This window comes from Apiospora marii (assembly GCF_038362585.1).
Source record: "Apiospora marii strain CBS 49790 chromosome Unknown utg000001l_segment0_segment0, whole genome shotgun sequence".
Taxonomy (NCBI): domain Eukaryota; kingdom Fungi; phylum Ascomycota; class Sordariomycetes; order Amphisphaeriales; family Apiosporaceae; genus Apiospora; species Apiospora marii.
Window position 1 is genome coordinate 3,206,378 of NW_027117372.1, and position 15,149 is coordinate 3,221,526.

At 55.6% G+C, this 15,149-nt stretch overlaps 5 protein-coding genes across 5 annotated transcripts; all 5 read right to left on the reverse strand.

The window, feature by feature from the left end:
* Positions 1-227: 227 nt before the first annotated feature.
* Positions 228-1,687, reverse strand: PG985_001033 (uncharacterized protein; the record flags this gene model as incomplete). Its single annotated transcript, XM_066820802.1, has 4 exons — positions 228-849; positions 915-1,056; positions 1,162-1,360; positions 1,532-1,687. 4 exons carry the CDS (start codon positions 1,685-1,687, stop codon positions 228-230), a joined length of 1,119 nt encoding a protein of 372 aa, XP_066691681.1.
* Positions 1,688-2,836: 1,149 nt separating this feature from the next.
* Positions 2,837-3,634, reverse strand: PG985_001034 (nicotinamide n-methyltransferase protein; the record flags this gene model as incomplete). Its single annotated transcript, XM_066820803.1, has 1 exon — positions 2,837-3,634. The coding sequence occupies one exon, from the start codon at positions 3,632-3,634 to the stop codon at positions 2,837-2,839; it is 798 nt and encodes a 265-aa protein (XP_066691682.1).
* A 421-nt stretch (positions 3,635-4,055) lies between these two features.
* Positions 4,056-5,258, reverse strand: PG985_001035 (uncharacterized protein; the record flags this gene model as incomplete). Its single annotated transcript, XM_066820804.1, has 1 exon — positions 4,056-5,258. One exon carries the CDS (start codon positions 5,256-5,258, stop codon positions 4,056-4,058), a length of 1,203 nt encoding a protein of 400 aa, XP_066691683.1.
* Positions 5,259-5,706: 448 nt separating this feature from the next.
* On the reverse strand, positions 5,707-6,987 carry PG985_001036 (copper-activated transcription factor; the record flags this gene model as incomplete). Its single annotated transcript, XM_066820805.1, has 1 exon — positions 5,707-6,987. The coding sequence occupies one exon, from the start codon at positions 6,985-6,987 to the stop codon at positions 5,707-5,709; it is 1,281 nt and encodes a 426-aa protein (XP_066691684.1).
* A 4,431-nt stretch (positions 6,988-11,418) lies between these two features.
* PG985_001037 (uncharacterized protein) lies at positions 11,419-14,100 on the reverse strand (the record flags this gene model as incomplete). Its single annotated transcript, XM_066820806.1, has 1 exon — positions 11,419-14,100. The coding sequence occupies one exon, from the start codon at positions 14,098-14,100 to the stop codon at positions 11,419-11,421; it is 2,682 nt and encodes an 893-aa protein (XP_066691685.1).
* Positions 14,101-15,149: the final 1,049 nt, after the last annotated feature.

The following is a 15,149-nucleotide window of genomic DNA, read 5'->3' on the forward strand; positions in this document are numbered from 1 at the left end:
ACTAAATGAATAAACAATTTTGAGCCCATCCCTTCCGGGCGACGTATGTCTCTCCTGTTCGCCAACGCAACCCTTAGGTATATAAAATGATGAGGCGGCATGAAGCACCGCATCACAAAAACAGATGAAAACGCCCTTCGCCGGATATATGCAACATAGAGTACCAGTCAGTCCACCACCCCTCCTTGCCCAAGAACGCCGCGGCCCCTGTTCCATTGCACATGATCTTAGTGCACGCCGCCGTCCTTTTCTCTTTGCGCTCTCGTCTCCCCCTTGACATAGTCGCTCAGCCGCATCTCGTTGCTCTCGTTCCCGTGCCCGACCATGAACCGCGACGACTCGCCGGGCGTGTACGGCGGCAGCGCTGGCATGCTCCCCTGCGAATCTGAATGCGAGTGCGAGTGCAAGTGCGAATGTGCGCCCGGCGGCCGGTAGCCGTCCGTCACCATGGCCGCCTCGGCCTCGGCATCGTGGTCTCCATTCTGCTCGTCGATCAGGAGCCCCTCGCGGGCTGGATCGCCCCTCGTCGTTGGCGGCATAGCCGAGTACTGCTGCTGCTGTTGCTGTTGCTGCGGCGCCGTCTGCTGGAGCGTCTGCCGGCGGTCCGGGTTTGGGAACGAGGGCCCGCTCGGGAACGACGGCGACGTCGTCACTCCTGGTTGCAGTGGCGACATGGGCGGCGACCGCGCTTGGCTTGCCGTCGACAAGCCACGGACCTTGGACCGGTTCGACTTGAGGCGGTAGAGCTCGGTTGCCGTGGTCAGTCGCTCGTCCACCACGTTGTTCCGTGTGTACAGTCCTTCGCATATACGCAATATCGACAAGGTCACCGTGATCATGTACGAAAAGCTACCGGGCGGCAAGTCAGACAGAATCCTTTGCCTAAAGTGCGGGTGGATAGGCAGGCAACTTACACCATGGCCACACTAATGAAGTAGTAGGCACGTTCCAAGGCACAAAACTTGTCCAGTACGCCCTTGTGGTCCGCCGAGCCGTCGCCGAAACGAATCGTTTGGTAGCCAGCTGGCGGCTCATTCGGCTCGTCATTCTCCTTGTCTACACGTCACGTTCGCGGTCAGCAAGCAAATTTGGGTACTGACATGACATTGCCAATTCGTGATATGTGTGACACGTGTGGCACGCAAAGGAAAAGTGTCTTACAGTCAGATCTCGTAAGCCCGGCGCAGTTGGACGGAACACCCATCCGAGCCAGGACTGTGATGATTCCGATCATCAGGCCGGTGAAGAGGACATCGCCCACCACGAAGGGGACAATGAAGGACGTCCTGGCGTGTATGCTTCGCTTCCCCGTGTGCTGAACCAGTAGTACAATGGCAGTGTATATGAGTATGCTGCAAGTCTTTTTCGAGGCGTGTTTAGTCAGTAAATAAGCATGGATACAGATATTGGGCTTTGATCAGCCCAGTCAGGTCTCCCCCCGAAGAAAAACAAAACAGAGAAAGAGAGGAACCTTTCGTTTACGGTCTACAGCGGAACGGGAAGAGACGGTAGAAATAGACGTAACACGAACCATAATCTCGAGCGCCGACATTGCTGGCGAGAGCCCGAGCTTGTTGACATGAATATAGACGAGAAGGAAGCCATTACATAGAGCCGAGACCAAGACGCCCAGAATCTGCAGTCCCCGAACAAGGACTAGCCAAGAAGTTACACCCCATTTTGCCATTATAACAAAGGCGGGTTTGAGTCACTGGTAGCAGAAGCTTTGGGTATACAGGGTCAGGTCCTGGACAAAAACGCCGTCGTGGCCCAGGTAAGATAAGGATAATGGACGCGAGAGGAAGAGGAAGAGGGAGAGGGAAAGGAAGTGCCTTGAGGGCAGAGCCGAATGGCAGCAGTTTTGTCAAGAGGGAGCCCGCTTTCACAGCACAACATGCAGGCTGTGAATGAGAAGGCGAGAGAGTAAGTAAAAAGAGGAGTAGAGAGAGAAAAAGGAAAGACGAATGATATGAGAGGAGTTGGTGAGGCTGTGTTGAGCTGCTGCAGATGGACAGGGAGATCGATCAGGCCCAGTAAGGAAAGATGCCTGTCACATTTACTGCTCTACAACGGGTTCCGTGCACCGCGAAGAACCGAATATACAACACATACAACTCGGTGGCTTGTCCATCTGAGTCAGGATATCAGTTTAGGGATCATAGTTCAATCGCCAGTTGGGCCATTCGTGTATCGCATCCGGGGGCGGGATTGGGGGGGGGGGGTTGCGAGCTGACAGCATACCCACTTCCCGTTAGCGACGACAGGCACAGCCCGGCGAATTATTGAATGGCATATGGTCCAATGGGAAAAGAGGCTAGACAGTCGGATGATACGGCACCAACATGGTTACGGAAGCACAGCAACGGAAAAGGTGAAGTTGGGAGCTTGGAAGAGGAGAGGAAGCGCCCAAGGCTGGGCCTTTTTGCTGCTCGCTTGGGTTGTTTGGTTTCTTGCGGCCGCTGCAACGAACCTAGAACATGCATGGCACAGCCTCCACGAGCTAAACCAGCTCGAGCCAAATACCTCCAGGTAACAGCTGACGGCTGACGGCCGTATTACCACCCACACTCCCCATATGCATCTTGGCCCCAATACTATCTTCTACGTGTGCGATTGGTTGGAGCTGATGTGATGCGCGATTCCCGCTTGTAACGGCGTCGGCCACTCAGGATCGAGTCTTGGCATCCTCTTGACCGGGGGCGCCAAGCGGCGAGCCTGCCGATATCCGTCACACACCCAGCGCCCCGTCCCGAGTATCAGATCGGACCTTGCGATGCGGTAGACGCCATGGGAGAGAAAAAGGGCGAGACAGAACGATATGCCCCTGTCTCGCCGCTCACGCCTCGCATTGGTCCTCGGGCCACCGGATCTCCCACCCAGTACAAGTCTTCTGCACCTCGAGGTCGCCGGGGTCGTTCTCGAACATGGGCTTGTCCATGCGCGTCTCGAAGACCTTCTCGACGTCGAACCCTTGCTCGCGGGCCAGGTCGAAGAAGCCGAGGTCCTTCTCCTTGAGCCAGGGCCGGTAGCTGGTGAAGAAGACCCAGGCCCTGCTCTCGCGGCGCCGGCTCATGGTCATCTGGATCGTCTTGACCATGTTCTTGTGCTGCGGGTGCTTGAACAGGAGGTCGGCCAGGATCAGGATGTCGAACTTCTCGGCCGCCTGGTCAGCGCCGCCGGCCTTGTTGATGTGCGCCAGCAGAGGGGCCGGGTCGTCGGCCCACTTGTAGCCTTCGGCCACAATGTAGTCCCGCGTGGGCGTGGGCAGCAGCTCCGCGGCTTCGTCGATGTTCTTGTTGATGTTGACGATGAGGTCCTGGTCCGGGTAGTCGGTGACGACTGTCTTGCGCGCGCCCAGATGCGCCGTCACCAGACTCGGCAGGCCGCCCCCGGCGCCTATCTCCAGGACCGTCTTGCCCTTGATCAGGGGCACGTGCGTCTCAATCCATTGCGAGACGAAGCGGCTGCCGTTCCAGAGGTAGTGGCCCTCGTACAGGTTGTACCCCACTAGGTGAATGGTGATCTCCTTGCCCGACGCGAGCTTGAAGACCTGCTTGGTCGGGGGCTTGGGCGGGGCAAAGTCCGCCGGCTCCTCAAAGAGGTTGGTCTGATCCAGGTCTTCCTCCAGCTCCATGGCGAGATATCTGCAAGTAAGCGGCAAGTGATGCAATGAAAAGGTTTAGCAAGTGCTCTCTCTCCTCGACTTCTTGGCGGGGTTGATTTTCACCCCGCAGTGCTGATAATTCCCGTCACGATAAATTTGGCAATTAGCTCGTCAGGGTTTTGGTGGGGTTCCTGCCTGTAGCACCAGGTAGCGTACAGTTTCTTCATGTTTGCGCCGCACTGTAGCGCTGCCGCTCTCAGTTACTATTAATACACAAAGCTCGTTCGTTCCCTTGGAGAACACCCAGTGAAGAGTATTGCTGGAGTAATGAAATAATGTAGTCACTGAATCAGACTGGATGACTTGTCTGGGAAACCAAGTATGTATAAGCACAGTGGGAAAGGAGTATGCTGTATGCCCCGAATGCATTCCGCCATCACCGATACTCCCCTTACCCAAACCTCTGCCGCGCGATCTCTTTGAACACGGCCATGGTATCTTCCTCCCGTTCGCGGTACTCCCGCAGCTTCTCCTCCCGCTCTGCGGCGCGCGCCCTCTCAATCTCCTCGCGGCGGAGCTCTCGTTCCGTCTTGCGCCGCTGCTCCGCCGCCTTGGCCTGCTTGTACTCGGCCACGCTGTCGCCGCCGCCCATGAGCTCCTTGTCGTCGACGACCTCGGCGGCGCCGGGCGACCGCTCGCGAAACGACTTGAGCTTTTCGTTGACCTCGCGCTTCTTCTCGAGCTGCCGCTCGCGCGTCCCGGCCTCGGCTCGCGGCACCAGCTCCTCGAGCCGCGCCTTCTGTTCCGCCCGCTCGGCCTTGCGCTGCTGCCGCAGCTGGGCGATCTGCTCGGCCTTGTCCTCCTCCGCTTGCTCGCGCCGGAGGTCCAGGTCCTGCAGGTTCGGGATGCCCGGCCCGGGTCGGCCTGTGGTGGTTCTGTCCCGCTTGTCAGGCATTCTGGGCCCGTAGTCATCATCGTCTTCGTCCTCATCCTCGCCCCCGTTGCCATCTAATCGAGCTTTCGGTCCCGGTGACGGACTTAGGGACCTTTTCTTCGGAACCGGCGAGGCGGATACCTTGTCTTGCCTCACGACAGGCGCCGCAATATATGGCGTCTCGGTCTGGCAGACCTCCTGGAAGTATTCGGGGTCGTACCAGCCGTTGGCCAGAGATCCATCGTTCCACTTGCCAACGAAGCTCTTCCACCGCCCCCGGACCTCGCGCTCATCGAGTTCGTGTATGTCCTTGCCCTTTTGGATGTCGAGGTACCGCGCGAGCAAGGGCAGGAAGGCATCGTAGTCTGCTTTGGACAGAGGTCGTGCCGAGTAGGGCAGCTCGGTCGGGGCAGCGCGTGAGGTACGAGTCGAGGAGGGTCGTTGCTTAGAGGATCGATGGTGGTGATGATGGTGATGGTGGTGGCGGTGAGCCTGCTGTTGTCGCACAGATGCGGTCGGAGACTGCGGATTTTTGTCTCGGGGGTTGCTATGCGTGTGAAGTGACCGCCTCCCTTTGGTATCGTCCTGACGCCTCTGGCGAGTCTCGCGATTAGGCGACCTCGACGCAGTGCGCTTGCGCTTCTCTGATCTTGGGCGACCGTGCTGGTTGTGGGACGCGCCGCTTTCCTGGGCGCGCCAGTGAGTCTCTTGGTCGGCCATGTTTTTCTTTTCAATGCAATGTGATGAGGACTGCTTGTTGGCAGCGATGGATTTCCGAGGTTGATTACCCACGGCTTTATACAGTGGGGCCATCGGGGCCCAGTCGAGGCTAATGCCGAAGCAGCGTCCGCCTCTTTCTTTTTTTGGTAACCTGTATGACATATCCCGACATCACAAGGCACGGCACTTCGTCTCAAGTTTTACGTGTAGTCGAGAACAGACGTGTAACTAAATCCGCCAACTTAACAACCGCCCCCTTCGAGGTTACTGTGCAATAACGTGTTCTTCATTGTGAATTATTAGGATCATGTATTCGTCAAATGGGACATCGCAATCTAAGCTGAGAACCCTCTTGGGCGACGACCCTATCTGCCAAGTGATATACGCGTATATACATACAATATATAATCTAACTGCCCCTTCTCTTGCTCCTGCTCATGATAAACTCTCAGAGCTCAAAATCTTTCGGTTGGGTGGTGTTGGTTTCCTCTGGCGGCATGTTCTGCATCGCCTCCTGATGATGGATCGTACATCCTTCGCACATACAGTTGTCCCCGCAGGCACAGTCCGCTTCTTTACCTCTGCATGGAATATTGATGAAGAAGTAGTGGCTGCTGTCGGGGTTTGGTGATCCTTCCTTACTGCTAGCCGTAAATGACCCTGCTTCTGCTGCCTCTGGTGTTGAAGATGTGGTGGCGAAGGGCGAGGCGCCTTCTTGCATCGCTGAGCTTGGCATCTCGTCAGGCTGCGTGATCCAGTTGTCCTGGTGTTGAAGCTGGTATGCTTCACTGGCGTATTCACGGGTGGACTCATTGAATGGGTGCATGCTACAGCCGAGGCAGTTGCAATCTTTGCCACAGGCGCAATTACCTTGCGCCATTGCATCTGGGGCTACTGGATAATACCCATATGATCCCATCTGCTCCCACTGTGAATAGCCCAGTGGGTTGGCATAGGTTCCATACTCCAGAGGACAGGCATTGGCCGAGTTTTGGTAGAGGCCATGGCTCTGAGGAGCTGTGGCCAGCGCCTGCTGTGGAAATTGCATGCCGATGTTAGAGGCAGAAACCGGATCGAAATCGTTCGAATCCGTACTGTTTTTTACCAGCACTTTCGGGGCGCAACAGCTTCTTTGGGGAGGCGCCGGCATGGCATCGAGCGACGCAGACCCAGTACCGGAGGCTGGAGTGAAAGTCGCACTGGACGCTTCGGAGCTGTAGCCAGCGGTTCTCTCCGGTGTCCCAGTGCCGTGACCCGGCGCGAGATTGCCATTCATCAGGGGCATAGGGGGATGCATACCCATGCTGCCGTTGTGCGTTGGAGGCGGCATTGTTGGTATTGGGTAGGCGTAAGGGGCCTGGTACATGGGGCTCAACGTCGGATCGATACCCACCACCAAGGGAGGCTGGAATGTCTGATGGGCTTCGAAGTTCACATGACCATGTTCGGTCAGCGCTTGGGCATTCGGGAAGCCATTGCCCATTATGTGGTAGGTAGTAGGGTCCATCCGCTCAAGCCGGTCGGCCGCTTCGTTGACACAAGACTGTCTGCGCGACGATGGTCTCCCACCAGACTTGCTAATCCGAAACGCGGATTTTGTTGGCGAAGCAAGGGACACGCCCGGAGTTACCGGCTGCTCCGTTTTGATAGGCGCTGGAGCGCTGCCCGAAGTTGAACCACGATCTCCGCATTCCCCGCAACGCGTCTGCTTTGGAATGGCCACAAGCATGTGTTGTTGACCGCAATCACAGACACTCCCCTCAACGTGTCCTGGGCAACTGGCCAATGGCCGCCCCGGCTTGCGAACTGGTATCATGGGCCGATTGCCCTGATGTGAACATTTGGTAGACCGGTGACCCCGAATGCAAGGCAAACTAGAAATTCGTGGCAAGTCAGCTCAAGAACGAACAAGATAGCCAGGTTAAGCCCTTCCGATATGTGAGAGAGAATTGCAAGACGCAAGGCAAACGGAATATGAATATCCTAATACTGACCATGCCATTTTGACTCCGCCTATCACCGGCATCTTGACCAGCTCTCCGTCGACGGACCGGACAACAATATATTGTAATTGCTGATAAAACGGGTTGCCGTCGCGCAGCAAAGTTCTACGCGCCGCCAAGCAGCGGACCACGCAGTCGCGTTGCAGTCGACGTTGGTGTATTTAACACAAAAAATAGGTGTTCCGCCACGCGTAGCGAGTGTAGAAGTAAGCGTGGTGTATGCCAGCTTTCGACAATGCTTCCGAGTCAGACACTCTGCATATACCGGGATGTCTCGAGTAAGAGGGGAGACCCAGCTGCTTACCTTACATATGTGATGACCTTGATGCCGAGCCGCTGGCGGTGACCAACAAGTCAGCGAAAATTGCAGCCTCGTCGGTCTGAGGTTGGGCGGTCGGATAAAGTGAGATTTCCCCCGCCCTGTGACTGTTGCGACAAGCTTAAGTGTTGTTGAGTTTGTGTCGCAACGGATGGTCTCAAAATGGGTGATGGAAGGGCGCCGCCATGAGAAACAGCAACTCTGGCTGGGTAAGGGTAGAGCGCGGCGGTTGAGGGTATAAATAAACCAGGTCCGCAGCTACTGATTTGTGTAAACCAGTATGCATATGAATGAATGAAAGCAGGCCCGCAAGGTGATGTTTAAAGAACCAGCCAAGTTGTGCGCGCCGTTCATCGGGGTTGGTGCACAAGAGCCAGCAGAGGCCAAAGACCGAGGCTCATGCTTGGCAGGTATCTACCTTCTGACTGCCCCAGGGTCTTCTGGCGCGCTGTTTGGGAGTGTAGACGAGTAAGGTTCGCGATAATGGCGGCACGGGGAGGAGTTGCGCCGGACTGGTGATGGTGGCTGACCTCAACCTCAAGATGTTGTTGTCTTCGTTTTGGTAAAGAGTTTAGCAGCAGTACTTGTAGCATGTAGCTACCTATCTTCTGATGTCCACTAAAGCTCCCGTCTGGTCGTATTTGATCAATCAATGTAGGAGGTATGTACTCAAATGCGCATTGATGCACGTGAGATGGCTACCTACTGACGTTAGGTTAGGTACCGAGATCCATCAATTGATGACTCTTCCTCTCCTCGACTACTTACCTTCTGCTGTGCGTGTCGGTCGAAAACATTGGGTATCTCTCACACACTCTCTCTTCCCGGTTTTTTCCCCCGTTGTGAACGTATGGCCAGGAATGCTACATTGTAGAATTGAGGACAGGAAGTCTAGCTGGTGTGTGCCTCTCTAGTGGGGTGCTGTTAGGACCCTACCTACTTTCCAGTTAGGTACATTAGGTAGGCAGCCGGTGTGTGCAAAGCGAGCATGTTTTCATTGGTCAAGCCCCCGTGAAGCTGCTAGGCCGGGTTTTATCTACGGCCTGCTCCTTCGTCTTTGGAGGGGTATCCTGATGAGTATGGTGGGGGGCTGGCCGACCGGCACTGTCACTATCGCACTAGAATATGAACATACCCAAGGGAGGGGGAAAGGGAGAAGTTTGCCATCAAAGGTATTTGATGTATGTGGACAAGTGATGGCACTATTTGCATGGGAACCGCTCAGGAATCCGGAACGAACCCTACTGTAGGCGAATGCATCTGCCTTCCCGCCGTGTAAGGGAGGGGCCATCTAGTCGTAAGTGCAAAAGTAGGTTGGCTTGTGGCTGCGCCGGCCGCCTGGGCCAATGAAAGCACCGGAAAATAGTCCGTAGCTCATCGACTTTTCACATCAGAGCATTCTTTATATCGCGGAATGAGGTAAGTAGATGGGTGAACCCTTTCCTACGCGAGACCGTCCTGCTTGTACATTTACTCAAATCCAGCACTCTTCTTCAATTTGGAAACTATGGAAGATAGGTACAATTAATAGTTCCATATACATCGATTGCCAACATTAGCGATGTCCGGTCTCGACCACGGTGTCACATGCAAGCGCGCCCCTACAACAAAAATGACATCGAATTCAAAAAGTCCGCGAACCGGTAAAACGGCACCAGACCAGTAAAAATCAGTGAGCATCCTCGTTTGTTGACTGTTCGAGCTCACTTGTCAACTGTGTCGGGTTTGGCTAAACTAGGACACATTCACCGGACTTTGCCCTGTAATTGGACCAGTCAAGCCGATGAAACATTGATCTTCACAAGCTTGAAACGGACAACGATTGGGCTTGCCAAGGCCAGTCCTAAATAGGTGCTGGGCAGTCATCTACCAGACAAGCTCAAGGTACCTATTTTAGTATGGCAGTTAGATACATGTACGTAGCACAGCACACCGTAGCGAGAGCACCGAAGCAAAACGTCTTCGTTTTGTTGCGCGGGCAGACACTGCTTGCGACCACACCTTACCACACCTGAAGCATCCACACCGATCATCACGGTGAAAAGGGAAAAGGAGCGGGCGCGTCTATGCGCGCTTGATGCTGCGAATGGAAATGAGGCTCCGGGTGGGAGGCGCGCTTGGGTCAATACATCGGCACGCTTTCAGTGTTGATCGAATTCCCTCAACTCTGCCAACCGGAAACCAAAACGGAAACGTACATGACCGGCAATCTTTGTGCTAAGTGATATGTATGTACATACTTAGTATGGTAAACTGGACCCTGCCGATCTCTCCCCCGTGCCAAAAGGGCCCTGTTCCCTGTCCTGGTAGTCAATCTTGAGATCCGGTCTTGGCGAAGAAACGTATACGAGATCCGAGATGCCGCACTGGCTGTCCGGTCGCACAAATATTATGCGCTATGAGAGCTGGTACAGATCTGTAGCGCCACGGTCCCGTACAAGGCTAAGCGGCAATCGTTCGAATAGGCGTATGGGTAGGCAGGTAGGCAGGTGGGCAGGTAGGCTTACGACAAGCGACATCACAGGACTAGAGCTTGGAGACGGTGGGAAGTAGATAGAAGAGTTCCACAAGGGTCCTTGTGCTGGAGGAGTCTTCAGAGGGCGTGCAGCATGGTCAGTGTTGACCTTCACGATCAATCCCGCCCTGGACTGAAAAAGCATTGACAGGACAAGGCTTTTTGGCACCCACGTCACTCAGCAGCTTTGATGCGACTACCTACAAGGTACTTTGCTACGGATCGCGATCTGTCTCTCGAAGGAAGAGCCCAAGCTGCCTCCTCCCCCTCTCGTGCCTCGCTCGAGAAGCCGAGTTCTGCGCGTGTGCGCCCTGCGGTGGAGAGGAGACATACGCGGCAAGCCTCCCCGGTGCGGGAAACGAAAAGGCAATGACTGTACTGGGGGAGTCGACGCAGTATGGCAATTGCACCACTGTGTGTCGTGGTTCAGTCTGGAGGCAAGCTCTTTGTTGAGGAAAGCCACGTGGTACCTGCAGATGGCCAATGGGTACACACACCTTGGGATCTTGGGCTGCCTCGCTGCCAGGAACAAGCTGGCCGGGCTGGCTGCGGGTTGGCAGATGCGGCTCAAGCGCAAGCAGGTGGCTCGTGGGAGAAGACGCTCCCATCAACATTGAACATATTCTGTGTCTCCGCAGGGGCATGGGGACATCTCGTGCGAGGCGGCCATCCCTCTGAAGCCTGCAAAGTAGCAGAGCGGGGACACCGTGATGTGCTGCATTCAATAAATTTCTCGCTCGCGACGCCACTACGCTCACGTGCTGGAGACCATGGTTCTCGCCAAAGCTTCATCCACATCAAGCAAGCCAGCATCCGGGGGCTGGCTGCCCGGTACCGTCATTGCCTGGGATGAAAGGACCTCATCTCATGGGACGATACGCCGTAGTAGGAAGGTACAGTAGTAGACAGGAATCAAGAGCCCCTCTTCCAGACTCCTCGACAACCCATGCAACTTGGTCCTTAAAGTTCACTTGTATGGCATCATCAGTATTGCGTAGTAGTATGGGTTCGTCTGGTCTGCTTGTCTGATCTTGTGAATATGCTCAGCCCTTGGCCTGGGCCTGCCCACGATGAGACCAACCCAGGGCCAACGCAACTGTCACTTGATTTAAACTTCACCTTACCCACGACTAACCACCAGCTGGGCCCCAGTAGTTTAAATATTTGCCGGCGGTGGAGTTTTCTAAGTACCTACTCAACACTCGAATTATTCACGATCCAAGCCTTTACTGGCTGCCGCTTTATTGAATCTTGCCTCAACTGGCCCATGCTGATTCTCGGCACTATGCATGTGCTGGTTTTTGTGGCAAAGTTCTAGTCATTTTAACTATCAGAAGCATCTGAATCTGCAAACATATCCACTGCCCTAAGCCGCCTTCGAGGCTGTCGATCCCCCGTCGTTGCTACTCCACTGAGAACTCCTGACTCTGGCTTGGAAGGCGGCTGGCTTTCCTTTGCAGATTCCACTGGCCGAGTCGCTGTTGGTGGCGTTGGCTCGATATCCACCATAGGCTCGCCGCCATCTTCAACTTCGTCGTCCGTCATTGGCAAACCATCAATATCAGAATCCATGAGTGCCCCCTCCTCGTCATCCTCTGCCATGGCTTCGCCATCAAGGTCGTCGACGTCCATGTTCCCACCTGCTGGATCGTAACTGCCCCTGTCCGCCTCCGCCGCCACAGGCTTGAAGCCTTCTGTGCTCGAGACTCCGGCTTCTACAGGCTTCCACTTGCCTGCCGCCTTCTTGTCCCCGCCCGCCGCACGGGCCGCGGCTTCTGTAGCAGTGGCAGCGCCAGCACCCTTCTCGTCTTCTCCATCTTTTTTGCTGAGACTTGGTGGGTCCTCGAAACTTTTGGTGAAAAGCTCCTGTGCCTCGGCGGGAAACACGCACCACCCCTCCCACAGGCTCAGGATCAGCCCCACGCTGCGCTTCCACTTGTCTGAGCGTAATCGACCCCACCCAAGTCGCTCCGCCATGAGACCCAGATGCTCGAAGATGCGTCGCCCACGTAGTGCAGTCTCGAAGAGCTGTCGAAATCGCCAGCTGTGGCGCACTCCACTCGTCGCTGATGACGAGAGGATATCGCTCACCACGTAGAGAGCCACAAGGCTAGCACCACTGATGTCAACTTGCTCGCTACTATTTGTTGTAGCTCTGTTGTTGATGGTGGCATCTGCCAGCTCATCACCCGCAGTTGGTGCGACCGCGTTTGAGACGCTGGGGTCGTTTCTGGGCCCTGCACCGTCGTCATTCTCAGGCTTCGCACTCAGCTGCTGTTGCTTGTAATCTGGATTCGCCGAAGTCAGTGCCAAAGGCTTTTGCACATTGGACACGATCAGTTCGACAATCTCGTCGGCACCGCGGCTGGCGTGTGTGATTGCAAAAGTCGTGATGCGGGCAATGTCGCCCTTGCGTATTCGACCGAGGGTCGTTGGAAGCCTGGCCAACAGATGGACAAGCTTAGCCTTGTCAAGCGGATTGAGGTAGGTGGTTCCCTCATCTCCTGCTGTTCCAGCACCAGCGCCGTAGTCACCCGTGCGGTTATTGGCGCCCTCGTCTTCGTAGTCATCGTCTGAAGAATTGTACTCTGGATCCGAGACAAACTCGTCAATCCTTGTCGTGTATTCGTAAGCTAACGGCTTATCAGGCGCTTTCCACGCATGACCGCTTTCGAACAGTGGTAGGTATTTCCCTGTTGGCTTCCCCCCACCTCGACTATTGCTGTAAGATTGCGCGCCCGTGATGACTTCCCACAGCCTCCAGCGGTACCATACGCCGCCTACACTGCGTGCGTCCCAGAGCCAGGCCCACCTCTCTTCTCGCTGCACGTCGGGCCGTGACATGAGCAGTGCCTCAAACTCAGGACCATGCTCAAGGACAGACTCTATGGTCTTGTGGATGAGCTGGAGTTGTTTGATGTCGCGTGGCGCTTGCACAGGGACATGCAGCAAGCTCGACCGATTCAGCGCGCCTCCGCCAGGGCCGTAAGATGGAGGAGGCGCAAATCCGCGATGGAACTGATGGGAATGAGGTGGGTCATTGGCTGGTTGAGGAGCAGGTTTCGCGCCGAAAGGCTGGGAAGAAGCCGAGGACGTCGTGGCGAGGAGAGACGAGGACGGGGCAATGTTCGTAGCTGCCACGGCGGAAGAGAGATGACGGTGCAGGGAAAGATAGAACCCGTAGCCTAAGTAGCGGTTCTGTAGAGATGACACAGCGGAGTCCATGTCGGTAGCTGGCGTTTCTTGGGAGAGTACGACAATGGCCGCCATAGACTTGCGCTCGTTGGAGACAGGGGCAGCTTGTGGGAGTATCTTTACATTTTCCACAGTCAGGTTTGTTGGAATTAAGGCCTTGATGACCGCGGGCGATGTACCCGGAGGTAAGTTGGACAGCCGCAGTGTAGGCTTTGCGACAGCGCGCTCCTCGGCCCTGTCGACCGCTCGCCCATCTGCTTCGTCGTCGCTGCCCGTGTCAAATGCTTTGGATATGCCTTTCCCCGGGGCATCGTAGCTTCTGTCTCTGTCTCTTTCTCTTTCTCGTTCGCGCTCCTCGCCGCGGAAGCCGAGCCTGCCACGGCCGTCGTCGCCGTGGCGCCCAAAGTCTCTCGGAAAACCGCCATCGAAGCCTCTCTTGCGACCGTAGCTCCCAGGGGGCGGCCCCAAGCTGCCTGGGCCGCTCTTGAGTGGTGGTGTTCCAGCGTTGCCAGCCGCGCCAAAATGTCGCCTAGGTGGAGCGCCTCCGCCGGCCGCAAAACCACCAGCTCTGGAAGATCGGCCAGGGCCGCCGCCGCGAGCTAGGGCGCTGATCTCGTCATCTTCGTCGTCGTCGTTGTCGTGGTCGAAGCTCTTAACGAAGCTCTCGTAGACGGCGGCGGTCTCGGCGGCCTCGCGTTTGCGTTTCGCTTCCCGTTCGGCCTTCTCCTTTTCGAAAGCGGACTGTTTGTGTGCCTTTTGCAGCTTGGCTTCGACGTCGGGGAAGTCGTCGAGCTTCTTCGAGGCCGACATGGCTGGGTGCGAAAATGATGAAATGCAGTTGGTGTGGTATTACCATGTAGGCGCGGGAGGCCAGAGAGTTTTCGCGCGAAAGATTGCCGCAGGTCTTATCGCATGCGCATGTTCGCAGCCGAGCCCGGCTTCCGGCCAGAGCCAAAAAGCGCCAGTAAAAGAAAATGCGAAACGATCACGGGGAGGGGGCGATACGAGAAGTCAACAATATGCAAAAGTATGGAATGATGTCAGCCTTGTTGAATGAGGCTCGCGTCGTAGCATCAAACAGACAACATCAATTGATGGATCAGCCAATCAGCTCGGGCCAGAAGGGATGTGGGTGGGATGCATGTACCTAGGCAGGCGGCAGGCGGCAGGCGGGCGAACCCCCACAATGAACGGTGCCAAGCAACACACACAGGACGAACACATTCGATGGGAAGGAAGCCGGAAGCCTTGACAGTGAGCGTGGCTGGGTCGAGCGAGGTATCGAGGTATGTAAGCAGCGTACGTAAACGCCGCAGTGATTTGCAAATCCAAGAAACCTTTGGACATGGATACGCCTTTCGGATTTTCCCTTACATGTCATGTAGTCCGACATCCGACAAGCAACATATGAGGAGGAAGAAGAAAAAACACTCTCTGATTGGACGGGTGGTGTTCTAGAAATGCTACCTGACTTCCGATATCGACACCTTAGATCCTCTATTGATCCCCACAGCTGACTAGCTGTCATTGAGTCCCAATCCTGTGCGCCCTCTGTCTCTCCCGCGTCCCGCCCGCTTCCAGTTTCCAGTCGTGGTTCTACTTCCATACCGCTTTGGTCTTTACCGACGATGGCCGACAGCCCGCCCCTCCGGATGGGTCCCATCAGGGGGCCGATAACGTCCATCGCGCAATTGGAGCTATGGTCTTAGGGTTCTCCTATCTAAGACGGGTTCTTGACCTTTGCTTCTATATAAGTCCCAGTTTACCCCAAGTAAAGTTGGCTAGTTCAATATCGCAACTAGTATTTTTTTTGCTATACATAAATTGTCCATCTGGATTGTCACCACGGCCAGGACCGA